We start from the raw sequence: 20,652 nt of genomic DNA, 5'->3' as shown, positions 1-20,652 counted from the left end.
CCCCACAATTATCAGTAACACTTCCAAATGAATTAGTGTCTTATTAATTGTAAGGGTCTACATACCCGTAGACCATCACGGAGGGGAAGTAGTTGGACGTCTGTATTCCTTCCAGAGATAGTGTTGATTTGTATATGTTCTTTGGTTCCGGGGTGCCCAGATAAGGAGCTACTGGGTTAAGGCATTGACAGATAGAAATTTGCCATTAACACAGATACACGTTACCTGAAGGATTTAGCCTGTTAATTCCTTACAGAGCACCATGCGCTGCTTTATGGCAGAGGTTCTTAAATTTGGGTGTGCATCAGAAGCACCTGGAAGGCATGTTGGAAACAAATTGCTGGGCTGCAGTTGCAGAATCCAGCAGGTCTGGGTGGGGCTCAAGAATTCGGATATCTAATCAGCTTCCAAGCCATACTGATACTGCGAGTCTGGAGACCTCACTTGGAGCAACCTGGTAGCTGGCTATTACCCTGGAAATTAGAGGACGGAGAGTGGAAGGAATTCATTCAGTCATTCCAAAGATAAGAATTAGACAAAAGACACTTACAAATCATTGGAGGCATTCACAGGCTCTTGTGGCTCTGAGTGGGGCAGCAGGGGCGGAGGGTGAGGAATACGCTTTGTAAATACTACAGAGCCCCAGTCAAGAGGACTTGACAATTGGTTTGGTGTGGAGGGTAAGGGAGAGGCAGGAGTCAAGACGGACAGCAAGGTTTTAGGCCTGGATCCAGGAAGAGACTTAGAGAACAAAGAACAAGCAAGATTGTAAGGAAGAGTGTGATCGATCAGTATCTCAACTGCTGTCCTTGGCTCTCTGGGAAGATTCACCCAGCTTCCATTTCATGGTCAGAAAGGTGACTGATCCCCGTCAGGTCCCATTCCTGCAGATCACGCAAGATTTCCTGGGTGACAGATGCTGAATGCTTTCGGTGGGAATTCAGTATTGGGGTTCAGAGAGACTCCGTAAATTTAATGAAAAACAATGATTCTGAGGACTGGAAATTATTGAAGTCCTTCTTTATTGCAATCTCTCTCCAACCCTTCTCAAAGCACCTTGAAATGTTCTGTCTTTGGCCAAACACATCTTTCTGGGAAATCCTTCTTCCCCTTTTCTCCTCCTTAAAGCCTATCGTTCTTCAAGGTACTACTCCAGTCCCGCATCCTTGAAGGATCCTATGAAGGTTCTCTTGGACTCCTCAGGCACTTTGTGTGTCCTGCCTTTCAGAGTAGGTTTCTCATGTTTCCCACAGCTAGACCCAAGCCCTGCAAGGAGCAATGTCTTAGACATTTTCAGGTTATCATATAATAAATGGCTTTAGAGGCTGCCGGCTACTCTTGTCTTTGAAGCAAAGGTAGTTTCTAAAGCTGAGACCTGGAATCTCCAGAATCTCAATTAGCACTAACAGTAGACCCCCAAATAAGAAGATATGGACTGGGCCATCAGGAAGCCCAAAGGCCTCCTTTGTCTCCACAAGAGGCTGGCCTCCCTAGACTGCCTTCTATTTTCTTTTTCTTAAGATTTTATTTATTTATTTATTTATTTTTGAGAGAAAGAGAGCAAGCTAGAGAGAGCCCGAGCTGAATGAACCTGAGCTGGGTGGAGCGGCAGAGGGAGAGAAACAGGTAGAGACTCCTTGCTGAGCAGGGAGCCCAAGGACCTTGGGCTTGAATCCAGGAACAGGACAGGAGCTGAAGACAGACGCTTAACCAACTGAGCCACTCAGCCCTGCCTTCCATTTTCTTGAGAGCTCACATTTGCCTGTTGGCCTGGTTTGTCTTTTCTACCCCAACATAAACATAAACACCAGCTCTCTCAAAGCTATTGTTCTATTTCAATTTCTCCAGCGTTAAGCAGCCAGACCTATTCCTTTTTTTTTTTTTTTTTAAGATTTTATTTATTTATTTGACAGAGAGAGAGAGTGAGAGAGGGAACACAAGCAGGGGGAGTGGGAGAGGGAGAAGCAGGCATCCACTGAGCAGTGAGCCAGATGCGGGGCTCGATCCCAGAATCCTGGGATCATGACCCAAACTGAAGGCAGACACTTAATGACTGGGCCACCAAGGCGCCTGCCGCCAGACCTATTCTCAATCCATATATCATTTGGTTGGAGAAAAGTCTGGCTTTTTCCGTTCAACCGTGTGTGTGTGTGTGTGTGTGTGTGTGTGTGTGTGTGTGTTTATACTAGCAACTTTGCAATCAGCCTTTTTTTTGTGGAGGGGGATAAACATTGCTTTTTGTGCTACTTCCTATAAATCAGGGTGTTATTATCTGACAGTTTACTAGTCACAGCCTTAGTGCAATGGTGAAAAGAAGAGAAACAGAGTGGAGAAGGTGTTATGTTCCACGGACGGGGGAACTACCAACAGGGGAGGAGCAGAAAGATCTGGATTCCAAGCTGGGGTCGACCCTTCCATTGCTGTATGAGCAAGTGTCTTAACCTCTTTATGCTTTAGTTTCCCTATATTCAGACGAGATCGGGCGCGTTCAGGGTGGTATGGCCGTAGACTAGTTTCTCTATATTCAGAGGAAGGATAATAATGGCATAGACCACACAGAATTTTAATGAAGATTAAATGAAAAAATTGGCTGGAAGATATTTGGCTTAGTGCGTGCAGAAGGTGCTCAGTAAGTTGCCTCTAATATGAAGTACTGTCACCACTTATCCAAGAGCAATTTCTTATTGCCTAGTATACTGGGCACAATGGCGCATACAGAGGAAGTAGGGGAGGTAGGTTTGTACATTTGGAAAATGTTGCATCTACTGGAAGAAACATGCACAGTTCCGAGGCAGCCTGTGTGGGATGGGGTCCTCACAAGGGCCCAGGAAATCCCAAGTCAATGGAAGAATTTTCATGGTGTGGGATTAATCAAAGACAGTTTTATGGAGGAGGTGAATCTTGAGCATGGACTTTAAGTATCGTTGGAGACTAGAAAGCATTGCTGGGAAGAGGAACAGAATGAGGGCTTGGGGGGAAAGCAGAGCTTGTTCTAGAAGCAGGGGGAGGTTGGAGAAGAGACCCCATAGTGGGAATTTCAGGAGAAGAATAAGATGTAAAGTGAGGCCAGGCTGGGGAGTTTAGGACAATAGAAGAGCTGGGAACCACTGTAAGTCTTCAGATGGGAATATGATGTGAGATCAGTGTTTCACGAAAACGGGTGTGGAACCATTGGGTTAAACCACAGAGGACGTCTCTGGTGTTCAGGTGTAATGAGGGCGGGCACTTATCTGAAAACAGGGAAGGCCATTAGTGAACTTGGGTGCATTGTAGGAGGTGTCTGCCAAGTGTTTTTAGATCCATATAGAATCTTTCTTGAGGCACCTGGGTGGTTCAGTCAGTTAAGTGTCTGACTCTTAATCTCAGGGCCATGAGTTCAAGCCCGGCGTTGGACTACATGCTGGGTGTGGAGCCTACTTAAAAAAAAATAAAATAGGGTGCCTGGGTGGCTCAGTTGGTTGGGCGACTGCCTTCGGCTCAGGTCATGATCCTGGAGTCCTGGGATCGAGTCCCACATCGGACTCCCTGCTCAGCAGGGAGTCTGCTTCTCCCGCTGATCTCTCTCCTCTCATGCTCGCTCTCTCTCTCCCTCAAATAAATAAATAAAATCATTTAAAAAAAAATAAAATAAAAATAAAAGACTCTTTCCCTACAGTGGTGGAAATGAAGTGGCAGACGGAAGAGAAGGCTCTGTCCCTCCTTCTCCTCCTCCACCTGCCCCCACAGAAATCATCCAATCACTGACAGGCACTGGGGCATCAGTGTAGCCAGAGTGTCGCAAAGGGAGCCACTCGCTTCCCCAAGACTGCTAAGAGTGTCTATCTGATTATGTCAGGAACATTAACAAAATCGCAAAGGTGCTGTTTTTTAAGGAGGTTCCACACCCCAGCTTGAACTCACAACCCTGAGATGTGCTTTACCACTGAGCCAGCTAGGTGCCCTGCAAATGTTTTTTTTTTTTTTTTTTTTTTTTAATATTTTATTTATTTGTCAGAGAGAAAGAGAAAGAGAGCACAAGGGGCGCCTGGGTGGCTCAGTGGGTTAAGCCGCTGCCTTTGGCTCAGGTCATGATCTCAGAGTCCTGGGATCGAGTCCCGCATCGGGCTCTCTGCTCGGCAGAGAGCCTGCTTCCCTCTCTCTCTCTCTGGCTGCCTCTCTGTCTACTTGTGATTTCTCTCTGTCAAATTAATAAATAAGGGACGCCTGGGTGGCTCAGTTGGTTAAGCGGCTGCCTTCGGCTCGGGTCATGATCCCAGCGTCCTGGGATCGAGTCCCACATCGGGCTCCTTGCTCGGCAGGGAGCCTGCTTCTCCCTCTGCCTCTAGCCTGCCACTCTGTGCCTGTGCTTGCGCTCTGTATCTCTCTCTCTCTCTAACAAAAAAAAAAAAAAAAAAAAAAATTAATAAATAAAATCTTTAAAAAAAAAAAAAAGAAAGAAAGAGAGCACAAGCAGGGGGAGCAGCAGGCAGAGGGAGAGGAAGAGGCAGGCTCCCCACTGAGCAAGGAGCCCAGTGCAGGGCTCCATCCCAGGTCTCTGGGATCATGACCTGAGCTGAAGGCAGCCGCTTAACGACTGAGCCACCCAGGTGTCCCTGCAAAATGTATTTTTTAATACGTTCCATAGCTCCTCCTTGAGTCACACAGAATGAACTGGCCAGTGGTAACTAGGAAGAGGCTCCCATGGAGGCCGCTGGTTATTTCTGGGTAGGTTTCCAGATGTGAGGATGCCTCTCTGGAGCAACGGGACAGGTGTGCGATACGGCACCAAATCATGTGCGACTCATACCTTGCTTGAGTTCTCACGCTCTGGGGGAGGTCCGTCCTGAACCCCCAGAGGTGACTTTTGTGAACAGCTAATGACCTTGTCAAAGCCCTTGCCGCGTGTGCTGGGCACTCCTTTGGTTGTGGGGGTAAAGCCGGTCCTCTTGGTCTCAGTAAAGGACATGGCATGGTAGGGTCCAGGATGTGGGGTCACAGCCGCCCTGTCACCTCCCTGGCACCACAGCAGTTTGAGGAGAGGTGGGCTGGATAGATAGTTCAGAGTCTGGCTTTCCCTACAGGACCCTGAAGAATGTATGCTCTCACCATTTACGATTCTCGGTTCTTGTCCTGGCTTTTCTTCTCCTTACAGTGTTCACTGGACCTGACACATGAGGCATTGACTTGCTCCCATTGACTGCCATAACTCTGGCCCTCAGAGCAGTCACTGCCACAGACGAGGCCCCCAGTGCACATCTGATGAATGGCTTTAATGAATAAACAAATAATGGACTGAAGAAGTAGGGCAGAGCTGATGTCTGCCCAGCTCCTCCTGGGCCTCTGCAGGTCTCTTCCCCTCCCCTGACCCTCTACCCCTAAAGGACAGAGACCTTGGAGTTCCCCACGATTCACTGTGTTTGCAGTATTTGATATGGGATTCACCGCCCCCCAACCCTTCTCTGAGGAAATCTGTAGTCAGGACAAAAGGCAGTACAAGGAATTCTCTCTCCCTGTCTTTTCCTTATTTACTAGATCTTTCTTCCTACGTGAAGAAGAGCCTCCCTTGGTTGAGTCCTGCTGTAAAACTCACCTGTCACCCACAGTCACGGCTCTCCACGTGTCCTATCCATCCCCACCCAGCTTCCCTCCACCCTGGCTGGGCAGAGGCCAGAAGTTTCCACGCTCCCCTTGCTGATGAAACCAATCGCCAGTCTTGGCTTTTCTCCTCCTAGCTCTGCACAAGGGAAGCCAAGAATGTCATTCAGGGCAGAGAGCTGGCCCACTGGGCTCTGTGACAGGCCGAGGGTGGCTCATATCTGCCTGTATCCTGAGGGGTTGTCGTGGGGAGGAGGAGGGAACGTCGTACAATTCCAGGTGCCGCATATCTGGAAGGCAGAGAAAGAAGTCACCACACGGGTGGCAGTCTTTTTTCTTTTCTTTTTGAAGTTTTTAAAATATATATATATTTTTTAATGAGCTGAAAGTTTGATGGAAAGCACAGCGTGGAGGGAACAGCTGGGCAGTGAGCCCTGATCTGTTATGTTTGCCAGGCACCGAGGGGAGGGATTAGCGGCTCTTGGGAAGTTTGGCCCTAGCTGGCCTGTCACTGGGGAGTCAAAGCCACAGTGACCGTTAGCAGGCACGGAGTCCTGTCCTTGGCTCAGAAACGGTCCCCCCCCACCACCACCATGTGGCCTCGGTTGAACCCAGGAGCTGCAGAACCAGAAAGGTTTCACAGGAGCTTGATGAAAAGGTGTGGCAGAAGTGAGAGACGCTGATGTGAGGGGGGCATCCCCGGGGATAAGAAGTGTCACCCTTTGGGAGACAGAACTCTGCTCGCTGGCTGGCAGTGGCAACGTGTGAGGCTGTCTGTGAGGGCAGGCGGGAGGCATGGTGGTGGGAGGCAGGTGTGGGGGAGGGAGGAGGACCACAGGGAATGGGGGCAGCTCTGACTCCTCAGTCCCCAAGAAGGACTGGTAGGTGGAGTTGAGGATGTTTGCACAAGCAAACCCTTTGAAGCTCTTCTCTCGTCCTCCCCGCTCTGGACCTGGTTCCCTCCCCTCCATAAAGCCATTAGCTTCTGGTGCCAGCCCTATCTCTGCTCCATCTCTCTTGGTTCCAGTCGGTGCATTCACAGACCTCCTGCCCTGAGGGACGGGGAGGATTTATAGGGGGGAGAGGGTTGAGGGGGAGGGGGCATCCTTTAGAGGAGGAGAGGTCTGTTAGGAAAGCAGGGTGTGGAGAGCTGTTAGTCGGCCGCGCTAGAGGCCGGATCATTTCCGAGCTGGCTCTGCATGACAAAGGGGAAGGAGCAAGTTTCTTCTTTGATCTGCCCCCTGCCGGCCCCGCACACCTGCCTGTTGGTGCTCCCGCCCCAGCTGAGACCTCTAGAAGGAAAACCAAAAGGGGGTGGGAACCAGGCTGTGGCCCAGCTTTCCTGGATCCTGTTCAGGTCACCTTCCTCTCTTGGTGGCCCCAGGACAAAAATATCTCCCAGGCTGATGACCCGAAGCACCTGCCGCCCCCTCCCGGAGAGCCTGGAGTCCTAGGGCCGGGGGAGCCGCGCGGTGAGACGGGGTGGGAGCGGCTGGGAGCGCGTGCCAGTTTGTGTGCGCGCGCGTGTGTGTGGGGTTGGAGGTGTTAAGGGGTCTGGGAAGAAGACTCATTGGAGACGTGGGGTCACGCCCTGGATGGAAGCTAAGGGGGAAACGAGGTGGGGGTGAGAGGGAGGGGGCGTGTTTTTATAGACTTGCTCTAGGATCCAGAAGCAAGGATTTTCCGCCTGTTTCGAAGGGCTGGAGAAAAGGTGCTCTTTCGCGGGATACAGACACGGGCGCGAGTTACAAACAGCATAGGCAAAGACATGGGAGGTTCTTGAGCTACAAGGGGAAGGGGTCGTTGCTTCTGGAAGATGGGTCCTGGGCACAGACCATTGAGGCTGGGGTTGCAGACTAAGAGCTCACCGTTGCCGTCAGCGCTCCTGGCTGCCCCTAGAGGGCCACGGCGCAGAGGAGGGCAAGGAGGCCACCTAGGTAGAGACCACCTCACCCGAGGGAGCTTTGGGGACACATGGCATTTCTCAGACAAGTTGCCCTGAGGAAGTGCAGAGTCCTCACTCTTCTGTCTGCTCTGTTCCTGGTAAACAAGGGCTGGGATGTGGAAGCTTCCTTGGAGTGGGAAGGGTACAGTTGGGGAGGGAAGACTCCTATTGGGCTGTGGGCAAATCCAACTCCCCAGCTGTTCTTAGTGCCTGGAGGAGAGTTTGGGCTGGAGTAAGACGCACAGGGAGGAGCGGATGGTGCGGTGGTTTCTTTGGATGTTCTGGAAGAAGGGCAGGTGTGCACTACAGCGACCAAAGCATCTTCCTCAAAGCTACCTTGAGCACACTCTGTTCTGGAAATGACTTGTTTTCCTTTCTCTCTTCTCCTTTCTCAGCTCATTGTTCCCTTTGGAATTGGGTCCTGGGTAGGGTTCCCACAGTTTGGGGTAAGAGACACAAAGGCGGTCCCCTGGTGAGAAGAGCAGCAGTAGGAGATGGAGGATGGAAAGAGGCTGAATCTCTTTGTGGGGGGAACAGAACTTGATATTGGACACCCCCCCCACCCGCTCATTCTCGGTGCTTTCCCCGATCCCCCTCTCTGCAGGTCCTGCCTTGTTGGCTACATCTCCACATTGATTCTCCCTCCATTCTTTCTTCTCCAGGGAGCCCCATTTCAGAAGTCAACCACCCCCGGGGTCTTCCCAGGGCACTGGGAAGGGCCGAGGCCCAGGCCCACCATGCCCAGCCTGTTGCTGCTCGCCGCTGCTCTGCTGTCCAGCTGGGCCCAGCTTCCGGCTGAAGCCAGCTCCTGGTGGTGAGTGAGAGAGGCTGAGGCCCTTCTCTACAACCTACGCCTTTTTGGTAATTAAATGTGGAGAAGGGCCACTGTGGGTTGTGTTCGTTCCTTTATTCATAGGACTCCTAAGGACCGCTTTTATCCCAGGAAAACTAGGACAGCCTTTTCTCTCACAAGCCCCCAGAGCTAAAGGTTCAGCAAGGATAAAGGATTAGTGCATTTGGATTTTTCCTCTGATCCTGTCCGCTTTCCCCCTTTTTGGGACCTTCCTCTGTCCCCATGGATTGTTAGAAATAGCTCTTGCTTTGCTATTGGATCAGTAAGAACATGGATTTCTTTTTTTTCCCCGGTGGGTACAGGGAGAGTAGAATTCCTATTTGATAAGTCTGATGACCGATGAGAGATTTGCAGGACCATTGTGCGTGGCCTTCTTTTGTATTTTTAAGACTATTGTCATGGCCAAGTCAACCTGGAAATGGCCAGCCCTCCCCACCTATCTTGCCGAGTCTGGGCCCCCTTACATTGGTCTCAGAGGTACCTCTACCGTCTTCTCCTCTAACTGACCACCTTTCTGTTTCTGGTAGAGGATGAGCTGAAGAGAGAGCCCCTGAATGGATAGAGTGGCTTAGGGGATTTGTGGGTGGGATATGGAAGTGAAAACGTTTAGACTAGGTTGTAATGTATGTAAATTGGCTTCTGTTTCCCAGGCGTAAGGGCAGTATTACTTGAAGGAATTCACTGCTTTCCATCACACCCTGCACTTGGGTTAGAGTGAGTGTGTCACTGGCACTCCCGGAATAAGTCATGTGCTCTCCTGTGGAGGCGTGGCTGTTTCTGTCCTCTGCCTGGAATGAATGTCCTCTGCCCGCTCTGTCGCCCTTCTCTGCCTGTCCCCCATCCTTTAAGACCCCCTTCACACTCTGGCCATTGCCTTATAAAAATCTTTTCTCTGGCTGGAAGAGCTCGTTCTCTGTCTGATCACCATGGAGCCAGAAGCTCAAGTCTAGCTTTGGCCCTTGACCTCTCCCATATCATCCGCATTTGTGCCTCAGGTTCCTACAGAGCGCTGTGAAGGCAGGGCCTCTGTTTTAGCAGATTTCTTTTCCACACTCTTAGTACAGGGCCTTGCACACAGAAGGAAAACCCTTGCTAAATGTGTCGAGTGAATGATTTCAGGCTGCACGCAAGCCTAGGCTCACCCCTGGGCCTTCCGTCCCCTTTCTGGATCTCCGCTGTAGGTCATTAGCTATGAACCCGGTGCAGAGACCTGAGATGTTTATCATCGGTGCCCAGCCCGTGTGCAGCCAGCTTCCTGGGCTCTCCCCTGGCCAGAGGAAGCTGTGCCAACTGTACCAGGAGCACATGGCCTACATCGGGGAGGGAGCCAAGACGGGCATCAAGGAGTGCCAGTACCAATTTCGCCAGCGGCGGTGGAACTGTAGCACAGTGGACAACGCGTCCGTCTTTGGGAGAGTCATGCAGATAGGTAAGAGCCCACCACCAACACGTGGCTGGCTACAGGAGCCGGGCTCACCTCCCTGGCCTGGCACAGAGAGCCCCCACGAGTGTCTAGGTGAGTTCTCCGAGGCTTGGAAGTGGTGTGCAAGGGGAGTGGGAGATGCACACAGGAAGCAGAGTCTCAGATGGGATGTCGGTCCCCACCCTGCTAGCGCCTGTGAGCCCTCTGCTCCCAGCTTCACCCTATCTGGGGCAGTCCGCTGGCGGCTCACTCCAGTAAGGTAGCAGAGACAGCAGAGCTTTGTCTCAGCACAGGTGGGCGGGGGTCAGACAGGGGAAGGGCTTTGACAGCACTGGGTAGAGAACGGAAAATCGCAGCTCTGAAAGTCGAGATGAATTTTGCCTCTGCCTCTTGGACCCTGAGCGAGAGAGAGAAACTTTGGGCCAAACTGATGATAGCTGTCATTAACCTGACCCAGATCCAGTCCTGACTTTTTCATTCCAAAGGGATGTGTGTGAATGTGGGGGAAGGGAACACATCCAGAAGAAAGATGAGAGGCCACCTCTTCCTGGAGTCCTGTCCCTTCCCCTCTCCCCCACTCTCGGACTCTCTGGCTGCCCTATTGCTTAGATGGAGGTGTGATTTGGGGTCTAATTGTTTTAAGGTCCTTTTGAAATGCAATCCTCCCCTCCCTGGCAAGAAATTGAGAAATCCGGCCCTATTCTATTGGGTCTGATCCCCAGGGCCATAGAAAGAAGGTGTTAGGGCACTGTATTCTCCTGTCTTCCTTCTCCAAAAGAATTTCCCCTCCAAGGAAGGAGGACATTTGGGAGTTATCTGGGGCTGGGCTTTTCCCCTCAAAGAAGAATGATTTTAGCAGCAAGCAAGGTATGAGGAAGGCCCCTCCCTCCTGACCTCTTTCCCCTACCCATATTGACAAGTGAGGACGGGGCGGAGGTGGGGGGGTGGAGGAGAGTATGCTTTGAACTTTGCTGCCCTCGTCCTTCCTCTAGACTCAAGGTCTAGACAAGAGGGCTCACGTGTTCCTGCCACAGTCTTACTCGGCAGCTTTCCTAAAGGAATGGACTTGGGGTTGATTCGGAACTGTTATAATTTATTGATTCTTTTCAAATACACTTAGTATCCAGTAAAGTCTTAGCAGCACTCCCGGCACTGGGTTCTGGGTGTGGACAGCAGGAGGACCACAGGTTTAGAGAGAGGCATCCAGAAATCACTTTTCAGAGACCTAATGTGTGCCTGACATCAGCTAGATCTTTTTTGTGTGTAATTTTATTTGAGTAAGGGCCAAAAAGTGAGCTTCACTTGAGGAAAGGAAGGAGTTAGCAGGAATGGAAGTGCCACTGGGTGCAGACTGGCTTGGGGAAATGACTGGTGCAAGCCTAACCTCTCATTCTCCCTGGACCCTATTCTGTTATGAACGGAACTGACTGCTTGCCTTATTTTCACAGTTTCTCTTTGTAGCTTCCCTGCAGACTTATGCTACCTGGGAAGCTATTCTCCATTTATGCCCTTGGGCCCAGGGTGCCTCTTGGGGAATCCTCCCTCAGGGCTCTCCTATATGACTGCCAAGAAAGTCCTCCCTTCTTTGAAGCTGCTGCAAGGGTCCACCACCAGAGGGCAGCAGAGCAGCTTGGAGGGAGCCAGGGGCACGTTGCTCAGCCTTGGTGGGGGTGCATCTGGGCACCTTCCTGGCAGCTGGGTTGAACTACTGAGGAACAGAGAGAAGGGCTGCTCGTGTCCTGCTGCCTCCTGGTAGGGAAACGATGCCAAGTCTCTAGCAGCAACATGGCTGCGGATTAATTAGCCTTTATCCTTGAGGTGGTTCAGGTTTCCATTCTGAGTTGTTTCTCCTACAGAGAAGCCCCCCCACCTTGCTGCCCATTCCGAAGCCCTGCATTATGTCTTGCTGGCTGAGAGTAGCACTACTAGTCTGTACTTCCCAAAGGACCCAGTTGCTCCCCAGGAATGTAGAGCTGCCCACCCTCGGTGCCCCAACCAAAAGAGGCAGAGCCCTTGCCAGGACCCTAATCCACCTGAGGACAGAGTGGGATCTGAACCCATCACGGTAGGGCAGGACCTTCAGAGCCCATAGTGTCTGCACTATTTTGCTCAGATGCAGGCATATTATTTTGAAAGGCAGTTCTGAGAGGCATGATTCAGCTTGGAAAAGTGTGTTTGCTAGAGCACTGAGGAAGAAATCAGACATATGTAGCCTGGAAAAGACAACACATAAAAGGCCTATCAGTTGTTTTCAAATGCTAAAAGGCTGTCAAATGGGAAGGGATTAGACAGCAGAGCTCCAGTGGGTGGAAGTTACAGGGAGGCGTTTTCCAACTGACTATAAGAAAGAACGTTCTGGTGATTAAAGTCATTAAAAAGATGATGGGCTGGGTTGCCTTGAAAACCCAGCCAGCTTCCCTGAAGGAATGCAGTGTAAAGGAAGAATCCCCGTGGGAGGGATGTAGGCTACAGATCCAGGCTCCTCCCTGTCCCAGGATGCCCGGTCAGGGGGTTGAGACGCCATCTTGGGAAGATTTTTCAGGCATGGCTCCCTCACAGAGGGCAATAGGGCCTCCTCCCTTCAAGCCTGTTGGTCACCCTAACATCCTGGTTGCTCATTCTCCTAGTCTAACTACCCTAGATTAGATAGAGCCCTGGTCTCTGGCCACGGATCAGCCCTGACTCAGATGTGGGTCCTGATGGCTGAATCATGACTATGACTTACTGCCTCATCTGGGTTTTTCTTGTCCTGCTCTTAGTCCACATCTGACCAGAAGTTGACCCCTGGTTCCTTGAGAAAAACTGACCTGCCCAGTCTGGTCTGGTGGCAAGCTTGACTGTGTCCCGCCTAGATGATCAAGAAGGAGGGCAAAGTGAGAGATCCTCCTAGACCAGATGAAGACTGTAGACTGATTCCATCTTCACCAAGACAGGGTTGTCTACTTCTTTTATTTTTTTTTTTTAAAGATTTTATTTATTTGTTTGAAAGAGAGAGAGAGAGAGAGAGTGTGTGTGTGTGTGTGTGTGTAAGAGAGAGAGCACAACAGAAAGAGAGAGAACACAGCAGGGGGAAGACATAGAGGGAGAAACAGACTCCCTGCTGAGCGGGGAGCCAGATATGGGATTTGATCCCAGGACCTTGAGGGATGATGACCTGAGCCAAAGGCAGACCCTTAACTGACTGAGACCCACCCAGGCGCCCCTATTTTATTTTATTTTTAAGATTTTGCTTTTTTAAGTATTCTCTATACCTGTCGTGGGGCTTGAGTTTATAGCCCCAAGATTAGGAGTCACACACTACCGACTGAGCCAGCCAAGCACTCTATTCGTTGCCTTTTTGATTCTAGCCATCCTCGTGCGTGTATAGGGGTTTTGCCAGGTGATTTTTTTTTTAAGATTTTATTTATTTATTTGTTGGAGAGAGTACAAGCAGGGGGAGCAGCAGGCAGAGGAAGAAGCAGGCTCCCCGCTGAGCCAGGAGCCCAGTGTGGGACTCGATCCCAGGACTCTGGGATCATGACCTGAGCCGAAGGCAGACACTCAACTGACTGAGGCCCCCAGGCATCCTTTCATGGTGATTTTTATTTGCATTTCCCTGGAAGCTGAATATTATTTTTTATAAACTTTTCTATTAAAGTGGAACATGTATCCTAGGAGTTTTAAGTGGTTCGCTAGAGCAGTAGAGAGGAACACAGTCCAGAGTTTCTCCTGGAAGTGATCTGGACATTTAGTGGGATCGTGCCTAGTATCCTGTAGCTGTGGTTTCCCGGTGCTCTTGAGTCAGGAGGGGAAGGCAGAGCGATACAGTGTGGATGATGCTGGACATTGTAATTCCGGCTCACTTCTCCTCCTTGTCTCCACCACTGTCTAGCTAGATAATGGCAACAATAAAAAAGACAGATGTGTGGACCATCAAGTGGTGAGAAATGGTGACCTGCATTTTTGCTAGGATACAGACTCCTGCTATTGGTCCCATGATTTCTACTCTGGCTCATTCTGTTCGTCCCACATGTCCCATAAACTCCTTAATGCCCACTCTCCCCTCCATTTAGGTCTGCCTCCTCGGAATCTACCTGCCATGTAACCTTCCCTGGAATGGATGTTAGTGTGGGCGGGGGCTGGAGGGATTCATTCTAGTGTGTGAGCTCGCAGGGTAGAGGAGACAAATTTCTGCTCATTATCAAGAGGAGTTCCTAACCACTAGAGCCATGGGATGTGAAAGATGCTTCTCCTGATATTGTTTCCCTCCTGGGAGTGTGAGAGGCGGGGCAGTGGTGCTGGGGCCAGGAAAGGTGGAAGGAAGGAAAGGGCCTGCTTAGGGAGCTGGCATCCCTCACCCCCTCTCCCGCCTTCTCTTGCAGGGAGCCGGGAGACTGCCTTCACCTACGCAGTGAGCGCTGCGGGGGTGGTGAACGCCATCAGCCGGGCTTGCAGGGAGGGCGAGCTCTCCACCTGCGGCTGCAGCCGGACAGCGAGGCCCAAGGACCTTCCCCGGGACTGGCTGTGGGGCGGCTGCGGGGACAATGTGGAGTACGGCTACCGCTTTGCCAAGGAGTTTGTGGATGCTCGTGAGCGGGAGAAGAACTTCGCCAAGGGGTCGGAGGAGCAGGGCCGGGTTCTCATGAACCTGCAGAACAACGAGGCGGGGCGGAGGGTAAGAGGAGCTCTCCCACCTCCACACGCACACGTGCACACACTCACACGCATGCATGCGCACGCGTGCACACACACACGCTAGCTAACCCGTTGCTCCTGGGCTGAGCTGGGACCCTGGCCTGGCCATGAGGAAGGGGGTCGTCCTGACACAGGGAATCTTACCTCCAGGATTATGGGATGCCTACTTTTTTTTTTTTTTTTTTTTTTTTAAGATTTCATTTATTTATTTGAGAGAGAAAGAGAGCATGAGAGATAGCCCACATTGCCGACCCGATCCATTTCACAAGGCTCCATTCCCCAGCTGGGCTCCCTAGAGCCCTTAGGAGCAGACTTGTCATCAGATTTCAGGCGCTCAAAGTAGAGTTCTTGTCAAGCAGATAGGACAGTTGGAAGTTGAGGCCATGAGACCCAGCCTAGGGTTTATGATTTGTGAGAGACACAGGGGAAAGCAGAGTTGACATTTAAGAGCTGGTGTCGTGCCCATCCAGAGGCCTGATCCTAAAGCACGTGTCCACGCTAATGGCAGACACACTTCGACACCAGAGGGCCGTGCAGGAGGCAGGTGGGTGCCTCAGGGTCTCCTCTACAGAGAGGCATGAGGTCTGAGTGCTGGGTGGTACGAGTCACTCCCGGCTCAGGGCCAGGGGTGGGGGGCACAGACCTCTCAGGAAACCACACAGGCTTCTTTCTGGGCGTGTTGTCTTCCTTCAGGTCTGTGTCAAGCCAGCTGGCTCTGGGGCCCAGGCAAGATACTGTCGCGAGACCAAAGAACTAATGAGAAACAATGAGACTAGCGGTTTCCTGGGAAGAAATCAATTCAGAAAGTTCATGTTGGTGATTCAGTGACAGGATATGGATATATTTCTAAAAAAGTATTTACCAATTTTTAAAAAATCGACTTCTGTTTCTTAGGAACACGTACCAAATAAATGGAATTGAAACAGCTTCTCATGGACTGGGGACCTGTCATGTTGGGTTGGTAGAATGTGACACGCTTGTGGAAACTTGTCTCATCAGTAGTGGGATGTCCCATTGAAATTAGAGTTCATTTGCCCAGAGCCTTCCTTTCAGAGCCCATCTCCAAAGGCTAGAGGTGTGTGTGAGGGGTAGTGTGAATCCATGGGGTCGTGAGTTCTGGTTGTTGCTCTGGTTCGAACCAGGGCACAGAGAACAGCACTGTCTTAGATGACCTTCCACTCTGAGGACATCTGTGGGGCCACTTCTTTCCCCCATGACTTACTCTCTGTTTGGCAGCCTGCATGCCAGGCTTTGGGGATCTAACCGTGTGAGAGCCTGGTTAAAAAAAAAAAAAAAAAAGGTTAAGATCTTCACTTTATCTCCCGACTGCCCAAACTCTATCCATTTTTTAAGATCCCGGTTCAAATACCACCTATTCCCTAAAATCCTTCCCATCCCCCATCATGAGTAGTCTCTGCTTCTGAACTGAGGGAGGTTAATTGCTACCTTTTGAGGTACGGCCTCCTTCGCCTCCTCCCACTGGCTATAGCTCCCTCAGCTACAGGGATTCCGTTTATGGCTCTTGGCAGCACTCTCACTGTGCTTTACGCGGGTGGGTGGGTGGGCGCGTGCAAATCAGAGCAAAGGTCCCACGGTGCCACCTAGGAAGAGGTCAAATTCATGGAAGGCTGTTTCCTGTCTCTGCTCTGAGCTCTCCTTGGGGCGTTGTGGCAGATGCTGAGGTGACTAGGCCTTCATCCTAATCTGGGCTCCATTTCAGTCACAGTCTTGACCTCACTTCTGCTGGCTCCTCGTTTTATTGCCCTTAATTGTTTGTTTGTTTGTTCTGGCCCTTATCTTGGCCAACCTTCCTTCCATCTGCCTTGTTTCTCACTTACACACCTTCCCCGTCTTCCTCTGTCTGTCTCCCTGCCTTTGGGCCCCCTTCCCCCAGTCTCCACACCTCTTCCACAGCCTTTATCTCTCCCTTTGCTTCTGTCTGCACCAGGTTGGGAATTCCTGTCCCTCTTTATTTTTTATCCGCTCTCCAAGAAGCAGGCCTCCGCCATCAATCACCATCTGAGGCCCAGGTGCTCACCTCCCACCTCCTCACACCTACACAAAAAAATTCCGTAGGAAAGATGAAAATGGGGGCAGGAATTGAAAATTCCCTGGATTTGTATTTTACAACCAGTTAAAGGTTTTATTTTTAAGTCATCTCTGCACCCAACACGAGGCTCAAACTCCCGGCCCCGAGATCAAGGGTCGCACGCTCCACCGACTGAGCCAGTCAGGCGCCCCAGCCATTTTTTTTTTTTCCCCCTAATGGAATATCTAGGATCTGACATCTTGGCCACAGAGTAAATCTGGAGCATACTTTGCAGGAAATTTCTCTTGGCCTTTGAGAGGCTCTAGTAACCCCATTTTAGACATTGATGGCCAGAGGGTTGGTTGATACTGCCTTGTCACTCAAGGGCTTAAGCATTTTCCAGATAAAAGCTGTCTAATCCTCATGACATTCCTATCAGTTACAAAGCTCAGTCACACCATTAGACAGCGCAGAAGAGGGACTTAGGGCTTTGTCAGGAGGCAAGATGCAGAACTAAGAAAATGTTTTTAAATTTTGCTTTTATTGCTTTTCCAGTTGGCAGGAAAGGCTAAAAATTGGGATTTATTTTTCTGCCTTCTCCTGTCAGAGGAGCTTCTCTACATGATCAAGAGTAAATATTTAAGAATATGACTGTTACAGTGTCCTTCATAGAGGCGGGGTGGAATGAATGTCTCCTTACTGAAGATCCCTCTGTGACACTCTTTCCTCTCCGATTTGTTTTACAAAAGCTCCTGTTTTTCCTCTGTGGTGTCCTCTTTAGCTCTCCTTCCTCAAATCTCCCTAATTGTTGGCTCCCAATAGAGATGCTTATCCTGTCCCCTTGGTCACTTAGTGGCAGGGTACACAGTTTTAGGCCCTTAATGTTTCCTGCTTCCAGCAGCACCAGATGCCTGACCTCCCTCTCTAAACCAAGGACCATTTCCAGAGGAATGTCAGGCCCCAGCTCAGACTGGGGGGGATTTGTGCCAGAACAGGGTAATTGCAGACCCCGTCTTTGAAGTGCCTATTGGAATGGAGTGTTGGTTCCTTTATGCCGTGGGCCTGGAGCTGCCAGCCCAGTACTGGTGCCTTTAACCTTGGGGAGGAGCCTCCATCCTTCTTTCCCCTAAGCCGTTTTTAAGCCTCAAGACTGGAGTGCAAAAGGGCTAGTCATTCTGACTCCCTTCTGGGTGGCCCTGAACAGAATATTGAGCCTCTCTAGAGCTTCAGTTTCTCCAGCACACAACAGTAGGGATAATTCCACACCAGAAAAAAAAAAAAAATTAGGAAGAGTTTTGACAATAGTGATATGAGCTAATGATGGTGAAGCTATTTCTTGCACCTGCAGTGGTGTCTGCACAGTGCTGAATAAAGACACAATCTGGGGACTCTTGAAAAGAAAACCAAGAGAAGCCCTTGAAAAAGGAGTCCCGACTCAGTCGGTGACAATGGCTGTGGCATAAGAAAATGTTCTGCAGCGGGCTTGCATTTTTATCCCACCATCTGTACGCCCGGGCCTGCTGCCAGGGCCGTCGGACACAATGCATCAGGGTGCTTTTCATTGAAAAGCACTTTGTAAGCAGCATTCTGGTCGACTCTTGCTTTTTTAAAAAAATTTTGATTTGGGATAACCCAAGTTCAAATCCACTCCACGTTGTTGTGGTTCAGTGGCTTCAAGAAGGGTTTGTTTTCAGATGAATCACCCCTGTTGGTGGGCCCAGCGACCCACTCTTGCCCGGCCCAGGGCTCCACTCTTCTTCTTCCCTGCTCAACCTCTCCAGGGGGTGCTGGGCACAAGGAAATGGTCTTGTTCAACAGCCCCGTGTGGTCTGCGCTGAGGTCCCTGTGACTCCGGGGAGTTAATGGCCAAATGTTAACACAGAAAAGAGGGCCGTTAAGTTCTTAGGGGATTTGGCGCAGTCACGGACAGCTTTTGGCCAGTCACCACCATGCAGTTTCTGTCACAGGCTGGTAGTACAGCTGGATTTTTTATTGTAGCCCCTGACTGTACTCCATCTCATGCAACATCTGGACACGGTTTGTTGGTTTGTATTTGTTTGTTTGAGGCTTGGTTCAAGATAGAAATATCCCTTTTTCCCTCCGATTGTGAAAATGACACATGTATCATAACAAATTGAAGTAATAAGACATGAACAAAGTAGGAAGGGCAAGGGCACCAAATGCCATGGTCCTTGGAGCCGATCAGACATGGACATTGCCTCCCCCGCGTTTTTCGGTGCTCCTTTTATCTGCTTTTTATCTGGGTAATCAAGCTTCCTGGAAAGATCTTTCTGTACATTTGAGAAACAACTCTTCTGCCCCTCCCAGCCCCTTCCGTGTTTGGCCTCTGGGTGCCCCCAGCCACCCTCCTACCATCCCCACCTCCTCACCCCCCTACCCCCGCTCCTCCTCCTGATCGCCTTCTTTCTGCCCCCCCTCAGGCTGTGTACAAGATGGCAGACGTGGCCTGCAAATGCCACGGCGTCTCGGGCTCCTGCAGCCTCAAGACGTGCTGGCTGCAGCTGGCCGAGTTCCGAAAGGTGGGGGACCAGCTGAAGGAGAAGTACGACAGCGCGGCCGCCATGCGCATCACCCGCAAAGGCAAGCTAGAGCTGGTCAACAGCCGCTTCAACCAGCCCACCGCGGAGGACCTGGTCTACGTGGACCCCAGCCCGGACTACTGCCTGCGCAACGAGACCACGGGCTCGCTGGGAACGCAGGGCCGCCTGTGCAACAAGACGTCAGAGGGCATGGACGGCTGCGAGCTCATGTGCTGCGGCCGCGGCTACGACCAGTTCAAGAGCGTGCAGACGGAGCGTTGCCACTGCAAGTTCCACTGGTGCTGCTACGTCAAGTGCAAGAAGTGCACGGAGGTCGTCGACCAGTACGTCTGTAAATAGCCGGTGGGGGTGCTCTTCCGGCCGCTTCGCCAATCTGCCTCACAAAGTTTATATTATATAAATCTATATAAATCTATTTTATATTTGTATAAATAAAGGGATGGATGATAAATAATTAAGAGAAGAAAATGGAAAGGAGAAGCTTATTTAAGAAACGCTGGAGGTGTTTGAGGATTGCGCTGTGCTTGGTTCTCTACTCCCAGTGGGTGTGGGGCCGGGGGCTCTCCTCTGCTCCCTCTTGCGGGGACTCTCAGGATGTAGGGACATGGGACTAGTCACTGTCTATCCACCATGGCCTTCAGGAAACAAGTGGCGGTTGGATGGAGAAGATGATTTTGTCTGGAAGTCTGGAGCCTTTGCCGGCTGGATGACCACCCTGTGACCCCTGTCACTGGGCCAGGAGACCCTGTGCAAGGCGGCAGGAACTCTGCTTATACCCTCCCATCTTCAGGGTCTTGTCCGGAATACTGACTGGTTCCGGAAGAGGGCAGGTGTTTTCTTACCCTTTCACTCGGGCATGTCCTGGCAGAATCCACAGTTAACGGGAATGAGCTGAGGTCTGATGTCATCCCTGACAGGTGACCACAGAGGGACCTGCACCTCCACAGATTCCCAGGCCTGTCTAGCGAGAATCACCCACCCTCCACAGTTCACGAGGTCCTGCCACCCGTTCCCACACCGAGGGGAAAGGGGTTCGATTGGCCTGACATGTTGGGAGAGAGATGAACTGAATGTTTGTGCCTGAGCCGCAGAGAGCCAGGAGTGTAACTGGACCGAGCGAATGTTGCACTGTGCTCCCACAGGGAGAGGAAACGCGATGCTGCTGCTGTCACTTCCTCCACCCCGGGGGAGGCTCCCTGAGCGACAGGATGTGTGGCCAGGTCAGGCTCGGCTGGCCGGCATGCTCTTTTCATCTCTGCCCCAGATGTACAGTTTCTCTCTGACATTAAAGACCCTTCACTGGAGTTTCTCTCCCTTTCCTTCTTTGGACACACAGTCATCTTTCATGAGTCTCCTTTTCTTTTTGATCTGATCCTTGGAGCCCTGGTACATGGTGTGTGCATGTGGAAGAGGGTAAGGAAATGGAAACTTTGCAGGGCTCTAGTCTGGTGGTTGGAGACAGAGACAGAGTAATAGGAGAATTGAATAAGGGAAAGCAGTTAAGCACTCTCCCCAAGGACCAGCCCAAACTTAAATCCTCATAAATGCTAGCTATTACTATTACTCTTAGGAACAAAGGAATTCAGAGATTTC

At 50.9% G+C, this 20,652-nt stretch overlaps 1 protein-coding gene across 2 annotated transcripts in view; it reads left to right on the top strand.

Annotated features, from left to right (window-relative positions):
• Positions 1 to 20,363, top strand: part of WNT5B (Wnt family member 5B) — a 107,757-nt gene extending 87,394 nt beyond the window's left edge. For both annotated transcript variants that reach the window (XM_059184413.1, XM_059184412.1), the window contains exons 2-5: positions 8,182 to 8,333; positions 9,554 to 9,801; positions 14,157 to 14,449; positions 18,940 to 20,363. In XM_059184413.1, coding sequence (XP_059040396.1) covers positions 8,257 to 8,333; positions 9,554 to 9,801; positions 14,157 to 14,449; positions 18,940 to 19,398 — 1,077 coding nt within the window. In that variant the 5' untranslated portion in view covers positions 8,182 to 8,256 and the 3' untranslated portion in view covers positions 19,399 to 20,363. The remainder of the gene's footprint in view (positions 1 to 8,181; positions 8,334 to 9,553; positions 9,802 to 14,156; positions 14,450 to 18,939) is intronic.
• Positions 20,364 to 20,652: the final 289 nt, after the last annotated feature.

This window comes from Mustela lutreola, chromosome 8 (assembly GCF_030435805.1).
Source record: "Mustela lutreola isolate mMusLut2 chromosome 8, mMusLut2.pri, whole genome shotgun sequence".
NCBI lineage: Eukaryota > Metazoa > Chordata > Mammalia > Carnivora > Mustelidae > Mustela > Mustela lutreola.
Note: the sequence above shows the minus strand (reverse complement) of the source record. Positions and strands in the feature narration are given on the sequence as shown.